This window comes from Gadus chalcogrammus, chromosome 22 (genome assembly GCF_026213295.1).
Source record: "Gadus chalcogrammus isolate NIFS_2021 chromosome 22, NIFS_Gcha_1.0, whole genome shotgun sequence".
NCBI classification, from domain to species: Eukaryota; Metazoa; Chordata; class Actinopteri; order Gadiformes; family Gadidae; genus Gadus; species Gadus chalcogrammus.
Genome location: NC_079433.1, coordinates 4,057,341 through 4,067,340, shown reverse-complemented (window position 1 = coordinate 4,067,340; position 10,000 = coordinate 4,057,341). Strand labels below are relative to the sequence as shown.

At 49.1% G+C, this 10,000-nt stretch overlaps 1 protein-coding gene across 1 annotated transcript in view; it reads left to right on the top strand.

Moving 5' to 3' along the window:
* The first annotated feature begins 1,866 nt into the window (after positions 1 to 1,866).
* Positions 1,867 to 10,000, top strand: part of LOC130376189 (ephrin type-A receptor 7) — a 70,368-nt gene continuing 62,234 nt past the window's right edge. Inside the window, exon 1 of the mRNA XM_056583410.1 lies at positions 1,867 to 1,950. Within this exon, the coding sequence (XP_056439385.1) occupies positions 1,908 to 1,950 (43 nt within the window). The 5' untranslated portion in view covers positions 1,867 to 1,907. The remainder of the gene's footprint in view (positions 1,951 to 10,000) is intronic.

The window sequence follows — 10,000 nt, the reverse complement described above, 5'->3', positions numbered from 1 at the left end:
ACGTGATGTAGGCGGGCAAGTCGGCTCTGGTCACAGGACGATCCTTCAAGACTTGGCTTGCTGTGTAAGCTCTCTCTCACTCTCTCTCGGTCTGTCTGTCTGTCTGTGTGTTTCTCTCTCTTTCAATCCTTCTCTTTCGCTCTATGTGTGACTCTCTCACTTGCTCTCTCAATCTCCCTCTCCCTCTCTTTCCCTCTCTCTCTCTCTCTCTCTCTCTCTCTCTCTCTCTCTCTCTCTCGCTATCTCTCTCTCTCTCTCTCTCTCTCTCTCTCTCTCTCTCTCTCTCTCTCTCTCTCTCTCTCTCTCTCTCTCTCTCTCTCGTACAGGTCATACACAAGGGACTGTGCAGGATGCAATGTTCCATCTGATAAAGTCACATTCAACTCTAGAGTTTATATCAATAACACCCATTTATTTCGTTTTATCTCATTTGAATCCCTGATAATAATCTAACATGACGTCCAAGAGAGCAGAGAGAGCATTCAATCCATTTCCATTTCCCAGATTTTATGAATGTGATCAATAAAGTGTTTGATCTCTTATCAAACCTGCTTCAGACAATTAGCAGTCTCATATAAATCATCATAATATCACTTGTCATTGTTAAATGATGAAGAGGAAATACTGCGAGGACATAATGCTAGCAGTGTGTGTGTGTGTGTGTGTGTGTGTGTGTGTGTGTGTGTGTGTGTGTGTGTGTGTGTGTGTGTGTGTGTGTGTGTGTGTGTGTGTGTGTTTGTGTGTGGGGCGGGGGCATTTATCTGGATCATGAAATCAATAACCGGTGAAGGTGACCCAATTCCCCACTAAAGACATAATTACACCTCGGTATAATATTTGACATCCTGAACATCCACCTACAGGCACACCTCGGGGGGGTCTGCAGGATACGCACTCACAAACTGTGAGGTCTTATTTTAGTGGCCAAGTTCCACATACGGTCTCGGAGATCAGGTTTTCGGACGTCAGGACGTCGGGGCTTCCGTCCCTGCCGGCGTGGTGAGCCGTCGGCCGACAGCCAGCTCCTCCTCTCCAGTCCGTCCGCGAGGATGCTCTCTGATTGGTATAGTCTCGTGATTCAAACTGACCGAATCTGAATCAAGAATGAAGAAAGAAACATTGCAGTTCGCGATGATTTGACGAATATAGTGCATGATTGATGCTAAATATACAGGGTGCACACACTGACACGCCTGCACGGCTTTCAACCGCTTCCGCCAACTTTAATGCGTAGACAAAATATCACCGCACGCTTCACGGGGCGATCACCGGACGCAGCTCCACGTGCGTGACGTAACCGACGTAAACAGCGCGTCGAGCTGCTCGGACCTCGCTGTGGGTTTAGTTCTCTTGCGATAACGTAGAGGCTCCCACGCGCTCTCTCTGCTGCCGTCGCTCCAGCGCAACACACAAACACACACAAACACACACACACACACACACACACACACACAGCACCGTGCGACTAGTTCCACCGCTAAAACAACTAGTGGCGCGGACTCTGGAGAGTCAAGGTCGGCACTCGCCTCTGATAGATTGAAGTCTTTTGAGACTTACGCTTCACACGCATACGCACGCGCACTCCCTCACGCATACACACACACACACAGACAGACAGACAGACAGACAGACAGACAGACAGACAGACAGACAGATACCACTCCATCGCTCTCAACGCCAATCGGTAATCCGGTAAAAAAAAAAATCAGAGTCCTCCCCCCCCTTCAAACAGGCCGCGTGTGTGTGGTGTGTGTCTCGTGCAGCACTCGGCGATTAGTGTGACTCTGCTGCTGCTGCGGTGCGCCTCGTCTCGCGCGCGATCGGAGAGCTATGAGCAGAGAGCCGCGGCGCCTCTCATAACCAACATGGATCTTCCTCCTCACTGGACGCTCGCCTCGGTGCTGTGGATGTTATTGATCGGCGCGGCGGAGGACTGTCTCGGGGAGGAAGGTATGTACCCGGGTCTGCTCGCTTTTTATTTTTATGGGTTGATTCGTGGCCAGAACCTGCGCGCCACAGCCACGGCGGTTGACTTGACGGTCACCGGGATGATCCGCGGTCCAGTGGTGAGAGATTTAATGCGGTTTATAATCAGTCAGATGATTGGTTGTTTGGTACTTTGAGGTCGAAGAGGGGGTTTTGGGTCGGGACACCGAAAGTTGTGATTTTTCAAACAGACGTTGGGATGGTGATGGTCGCTCGTGGAGAGGGACGGAGGAACGGAGACGCGTTACCTTTGGCTAAGCTGGATGCGTTTCTGTTTCAAATAATTTCACAGCAACACTCTCGACTGTCGAGTCAAACGGAAAATGATTCATTTTTTCTTGATAAACGGAAAAGAAATGTAGACTCAAAACGTTTGAGTCGCTGCCGCCGGTGAGCGTCAAACGCACGGGGACGGGATGGGACCAATCCTAAAGCCTTCATAGGCTCCACAGTGATTTAATTCCACAATAAATATCCAGTCGGAAACAGGTTAAAAACACATCTGACCGTTTTTTAGTTAGAAAAGACCAACGTTTCACTAACTCAATCACCAAACTTAATCACCCATCTCATCTAACACCAAGCTATGGTTTGGAAATCACCGAGTCCAAACTAAACCTTCCTATCTGTCAGGTATAGCGGTCCTGTGTAAACACGGATGGAAACTAACATCAAGCGTGGGTTGTGTATTTTGGGTACTCAATTCAATGCGCAACTGGTACTCCTTTGTCCCGCCGCCGTATTACCCCAGAGCTCCCCTTCCACCCCTTAACCGGTCTCGGACGGGTTAAACTGCTCCTACCATCGCATTCGACCTTCTCAACCCCTCCCCACATCCCTCACAGTCAGCGGCACCCCTCAGTTGTCTTTAGAATCGAATCAATCCCAAATCAATCAATTCGAATCAACGTAGTGGCACCGGCACGTGACACGCGAGGGACTCAGAGCGCGCGACTTTTTGTCGCTGTAGTTTGAACCCGTCGCTTTAGGTCCAGGGGGGTGATCACAGCATCCTCTCCGGGCTCTCGCTCAGTCACCATGCAGGGGGTTGACGTGCTTTGGGACCAAACACGCACGCACGCACGGAAACACACACTCAATTGAAATTAAATTGTCGTTGATAGGCCACCATAATCACAATCCTCCTCATCGTGATTCATCGTCATAATGACTTAACGTGACTCGCGGAGGGATTGGTGCTTCTTGGTAAAGGAAATTGTTTTGGCACAGCCTTGCGTGACACACTGACACACATCACCACGCACACACCACCTACACGTACGCCACGGACTCGCGCCATTCAAAGCCATTGCGTTTGCGCGCCCACGCGACACCATATGTTCCAAAAAATAATGTTCCATTCGTTCCCGGACGCAGGCCGAGGCACGCAAGGTGCATACGTGCGTGAGTTCCGTGTATGGTATATGACACTGCCACAGGACACACACACACACACACACACACACACACACACACACACACACACACACACACACACACACACACACACACACACACACACACACACACACACACACACACACACACACACCGGTCTATTGTGCTCTGAGGGAGCTCCGTGGAACCGGTGTGTGTCTGACTGCGTCTGGCCTTGGCTCGCTGTTTGAAGCAGTTCTGTGATCCAATAACACCATTTTTTTGTTTCCCTGTTCTCACTTGTTTGATTTATTCCTGTTCGTAGACCGTTGGCCACTGCCCACTTAGTATTTGCTCTAAGTGTGGAAACGGAGTGCCACAGTCAAGGTTGTACCATTTACCAGACAGAAAATATGTCTGCGTTATCTTCTGAGTGTTTACCGTGTTCACTTTGATCACAAGAACAAAGTACAATGTTCTTTGGAATATTCTCAAACGTTAAGAATTGTCAAGTGTAGTCGAGTGCATCGGCCTGTTCTGGAATGTGGTAGAATCTAGCATAAGGTTCTAGAATGTTGTCAAAATGTTTGTACAATTTTTTTGAAGGTTCGAGAATGTTGTTTTGGAATGTAGTTGGTGGCTCTAGAAGGTTCTAGAATGTAGTTGAATGTTCTAGAATATTGTTGAAGGTTCTAGAACGTTCTCCTCTCCTCGGTACCCCCCCCCCCCCCCTACACACCTCCTCCTCCTGTGCTCTGTATCGTGTCTTAATCGTCGCGTGCCTTTGCATTGATTATGTAGCGTGTGTTGTTGGTCGCGTTCCCTGTCCTCCGTGCTGCCGCGGGTCCCAGTGTAGCGTTGGGCGCTTAGCGCCGCGATGGCTCTTTGTTAGCCAGGGGAGAACAGCCTTTTAATGTGTCTCATGCTCTCCCCTTGGCCCTCCTCACATTCTCCTCTCCTCCCTGTTCTCTCTTCCGGTCCCTGCCCTCTCTCCCTCTCTCCCCATTCCTTGTGCTTTTTATTTCTTTTGACATTTCTCCCACTCCTCTCCCTCCTTCTCCCCTCCTCCTCCTCCACCTCCCTCTCTAACAGCTGTTCCCCCCCCCCCCCTCCTCCTGCTCCTCTCCTCATGCATTCATCTTCCTATCGCTCTTATTTACTGTCAAACGCCAACAACTTGTACTTTCCTTCCTCCTTCCTTTCTTCCCTCTCCTCCTCTTCCTCGATGCTGCTCTCCTTGTGTCCTCCTCCTCCTCCTCCCCCCCCCCCTCTCTCCGCTCTCTCCTCTCCTCTTGTTCTTCATCCCCTCCTCCTCTTCCTCCCACCGCTAAGCGATTGCTATGCATCTCACATGGTAACCGTTAGCGAGCACTAATGCGATTGGGGAGGAGGGCACTAAACGCGCGCGCACACACACACACACACACACACACACACACACACACACACACACACACACACACACACACACACACACACACACACACACACACACACACACACACACACACACACACACACACACACACACACACACACACACGGTGCTCAGACTCAATCGAGCTGCTCCCTTCCCTTCAGGCGGTTTTCTCATTCCGAGCGCCTCACCACTAACACACCTTGGCATCTCATTGGGATCTCATTTACTTCCTCTACCTTTCCTCCCTCCCTCCCTCCCTCTCTCCTGCCCACTGCATCCATCCTGTTTTTTTTTTCCCAGAGCGGGAGAGCGAGGCAGAGAAGGGGGAGAGGTGGAATGATTGAGCGAGGGGCGGATAGGGAGAGTTTCGAAAACTGCAGCGTGGCTTGTGTGTGTGTCTGTGTGCGTTTACTGGAGTGTGTTTTTCCCGGAGTGTGTTTTTGTTCGTGTGTTTACTTTGTGTGTGTGTCGAGTATCCTGCATGTGTGTGTGTGTGGGTTTACTTTCAGTCTGGTTTTGGTGCGTGTTTGCGTGCTTGTGTGCATCTGTGTGTGCATGTGTGTTTACTCATAGCCTGTTTTTGTTTTTTTCTGTGCGTCTGCGTGCATGGCTGTGTGTGAGCAAATGCGTGCACATCGTGTGTGTTTTACCGTCAGTCGTGAGGACCTTGGTGCGTGCCCAGCTCTGTGTATATCCTTCTGTTTGCCTGCTCCCGCTACTTGACTGAGCGATGCGCTGAGCAGGTGCAAGGCGCCCTATTGTTTACCCCGGCCCCGAGAACACTTACTCCTGCATGACCACTTCAACCCCGCCGCTTATACATCATGCAGGTCTGCGCTTGCTTACAGATCACACCGGCATAATATGAGGGGAGGAAGGAAAGCTAGCACTGTTTTGTCGTTAAAGTTCTCCTTCAAAAGAGCATGGTTGTAAAGTTGTGTTTTTTTTATGAGGATTTTGCGGCAGGATTGTGGAGTGATTCTGGTCTCGCCTGGTTTATTCCCGAGCGGAAAGATTTAGTTCAAACCATCGATGTCATCAGTCTAGTTGTAGGCCTCCTGGAGCAAGACGGGCCCTAAACTCTACCTACTCTTACCCGCTCCTCAATGACATGGATCTCTGTAAAGTGCTTTGGATTGTAAGTCACATTGGGTAAAAGCGTCTAAAATGCCCGAAATTTAAATGTAAATGGATTAAAATGTGTTCTTAAATGGCCAAATGGTACGAGATGCTAATATTTCTCCAGATATAATATAGTTTTTTCTTGAAGGTGTAATGTGAATCCTCCCTACCCGTATGTTATGTAGCCTCTGTGTTCATCTTCCTCTGCTATGTTATCTTTACCTATCGGACAATAGTGGAACAGTGTAGCTACTCACTATGCAGAGCGTGATTGAACGTATTGATTTTTGCCAGTACGTTTGATGAAATGCATTCAGAATATATTCTAGCATGTGATATATGACTTGATGACTAAAATGTAGATTTCAGTTCAAGGGGACCATAAATACCGCACACACATAAACCCAGCTGATACACACCGTGTGTAGCCGCACAGCAAGCTGGGAAAAACATTACTGAAAAAATAACATTTTACATTCCTCATGAAAAGTTGCACTCCTACATGACGTGTCCAAAATTCGCTTTCTAATCTCTTCATCATTTTCTGGGTCTTTCCAGGGGGGGAAAGACAAAAATTCTCCCAGCATGCAATGGACTTGATCTCTAAACTCGGGGATCAGAATGAAGACTAATTGTCTGAGATTGATGGAGGCTTGTACTCATTCTGCTGCCAACTATAAATGCTCTCTTGGCTGGCAAGGACAGACTTGGATCCATGTGTGTGTGTGTGCGTGTGTGCGTGTCAGCGTGTGTGTGTTTGTTTGTGTGAGTGTATGCTTATGTGTGTGTGTGTGTGTGTGTGTGTGTGTGTTCACGTTTGTGTGTGTGTGTGTGTTTGTGTGTGTGTGTGTGTGTGTGTGTGCGTGCGTGCATGCTTACGTGAGTGTATTTGTGTGTGCTGTGTGTCTAAGTGTCTGTGTGAAAGGTCAGAGTGATTTGTGAAGTTGGCAGTTGTGGTTTCTGGGGACATTTTCACCCTTCAGAGGACTCAGGGACGCTGTCATCGTGACAGAGAGGGGTTGGCGTGGGGACGGGGTGAGGAGGTTGAGGAACCAGGGAGGAGGAGCTGAGGAGAGGAGGCGAGGAGGTGAGGAGGTGGGGGGAGGTGGACTCACTCGTCGTGTAGAGCAGGACCCCTGCCTCCCGCCAGCGGGGATCTGAAGAGATTTGAGCACAAAAAGGTTGAGACAAAAAAAACACACGAGACATTAAATATTCATCTTTTAACCTTCCTGGGTGAAATATGGAATAGCGGTTCCTCTTTAAATGTAATACTTTATATTATCCGCTTTTTTAGTCCCTTAACCGATCGGTTTGGATATTAAAGTGGTCTGACTGATGGAGGTGAGAGAGAGCTACTTTGTTCATCCCTGAAGGGAATTTCCTTCAGACATGAGCAGAGTGAATCCCTAGCCTTTGGGTCTCCATCGTATAGTCACTATCATCTATAATCCATCATAATCCATAATCTAATCACTATAATCACTAAATTGCACTAACCTACCCCACGTCTCGATGTAGCCAAACTTCTTTAGCGTTCTTACAGGAAATAGGAACACAAAGGTGCATTTCAAACAGATGTTTAGGTGGAGGTGGACGAGGAGAACAGATTGTTAAGTCGATTTACAAAGACGGATCCAGGGTGGGAAGGTAGGGGTCCATGTAGTCTAGTCATCACTTTTTATAAATTGCTTTGGATCGAAGCGATTGACAAATGCCCTAAATGTAAATGTAGTCATGGTAGGACCTGGGTTCAAAACCCTGCTTTATCCACACCCTTGAGCAACATGCCCTAATGCCACCTGCGCCTTAATTCCGTGCATGTGTCGTGTCTCTCTCCCCAAAAGCGTGCGGGAAACGGCTAACTAGTAATTGGAACCAGAAAGCTCGGGCATAAGGGGAAAGTGTGAACTGTAAAGCCATGACCGAAGGCAGAATCAGAGGCAGAGGGGCGGAGGGGGGGGGGGGGGGGCGGCGGCCTGGGGGGAATTGTATGCTGTCACAGTGACTTTGCACGGCGCTCGGTGTGTGTGACATGAAATGAATGTGAACAGCCTCCACCACATCCTTACTTAACCTCCCACTCTGTCACCATGGCACCCCGCACGCACACACGCTGGCTAGGACACACGCACGCACGCACACGCGCACGCGCACGCACGCACAGTCGCACACATGCACACAGGCACGCACGCACGCGCAGACTGAACAATTGAGTTTGCGAGAGAGAATGTGTTGTGGTTGGGTCTCTCTCTCTCTCCCTCTCTTTCTCTTTCTCTCTCTCATTCTCCCGCTCTCTCTCTCCAGAAATTTCTGATGCATCCACAAGAATGGTGTGCTTGCTTGTTGTGTAAGTGTGTGTGTATTCCGAGCGTGCTTGTCCCAGTGCGTGTGTGTATGCGGGCTAGCGTGCCTTTATTAACTACGTGTTTGGTGGGCTTGCTTGCGTATGCAGGTGCAACCGGCAGCAGAGCTGCATGGATGCAGGTTTTAAATGTAGGCTGCGGGATGATGAATTAATAATAAAATGTCACTTTTTGTGTGTGTGTATGTGTGTGTGTGCTTGTGTGTGTAGGTGCTGTGTGTGTGTGTGTGTATGCGTGTGTGTGTGCACGGAAGCGCAGTGTCCTTCTCATGGGTGAATGGCAAAGTAGGACAATAATTAGCATAAACTGTTAGGGTGGACTTTCAGCAAAACAATCTGAAAGTTTCAGCACTATTTCTAATTTAGCCTTTTTGGTCCATTCATGAAATTATGCGTTTTTCATCCATTTGTCGGTTAAACGAAAATGAATGCGTCATTAAAGAGTTCTTAAGTCGTCATTAGACTTTAGACTAGCGTGTTGCCGCTGATTGGTTTTCCTAATCCTAATGGGTGACAGGGTGCATCTTTCTCCGGTTTTTAATTAGTTTCAATTCAGCCGTCATCGGAGATCAATCTTCTTCCTGCCCTCTTCTTGCTCCGCGTGCGACGCAGTATGTGGCGGGCGTGCAACACTTTCCAAAATTTTGGTTCCTGAGCATTTCTCCCACTAAAATATTTACTGTGGCTCAATCCACTCAGTGCGCTTGCAACACTCGTAGGCAACACGCCTTGAAGCGGACACGGGTTTGATTCCCGACTGCTGTACCTTCATTGGTACTCCTTGTCTGTAAATACCCGTATAAACATATCTATGTAGATGAGTCAGATCTACCAATGTGCTTCTTGGTGACGCTTTACCAGAAGGTGGATGTGGATCCTATCTGTGTGTAGAGCACCGGCAGATGTTTAAAGGTGGGGATGTTTAAGAGTGATGGCGGCTTTGGGGGTCCTGTCCTTTTCCCGTATCAAGGTGTGTAATCTCATTATCGTACGTTTCCCCGGGAAAAGCCACGACTTTGGGTTCCGTTGTCAAAGCGCAGTCGGGATTCGCCCGGTTACGAATGTAAATGCGTCTTCCTTTTTTAAAAAGGTCAGCTCTCTCTCTGTGCTTACATAAGGCTCCTCCCTACCTCCGGCACGGCGGACTCAACTGAACCCTTTCCCCCCGAACGCCGGGTGGACGAGCTGCGTGCGGAACCCTCCTGTCACGTGTTTCCGTAACACGTCGTTCGTGAGTTCCGGAACGCGCTCGCGTGCTCCCGTGTGTTCCGAGCCGTAAAGGTGCCTCTGGGAATAGCTTGGTGCTCACGGACCCGGCACGCGTGAGAGAGGAACGCGGACAGGCGTCCCCCCCCCCCCCCCCCCCCCCCCCCCCACCTCCTTCACACCTGTCCGCCTTCATGGTCAGCTCTGACCCTGACCCTGATCTTATAAAACTTTAAATAGACTTTGAGTGAATAAAAATAGTGAATATCTAATAGAGATAAATAAATGATCTAACAGAATGTCGAACAATAACAGTACTCAATCTTGTTTTCATAATCATCAGCAGCCAAAATCCTAATTTAAAACTGTTGTTGTTATTGTTGTTGACGTTGTTTTGTCCAAGTCGCCATGCATGGACCTCTCATCCGTCAAACCCAAGGTTGTCCAGCGACCTGCCCCATGTCCCAGCTAGTCCGCCCCCCCGGGGGTCCGACTGACCCCCCCCCCACCCCCGAAAAGCCAGG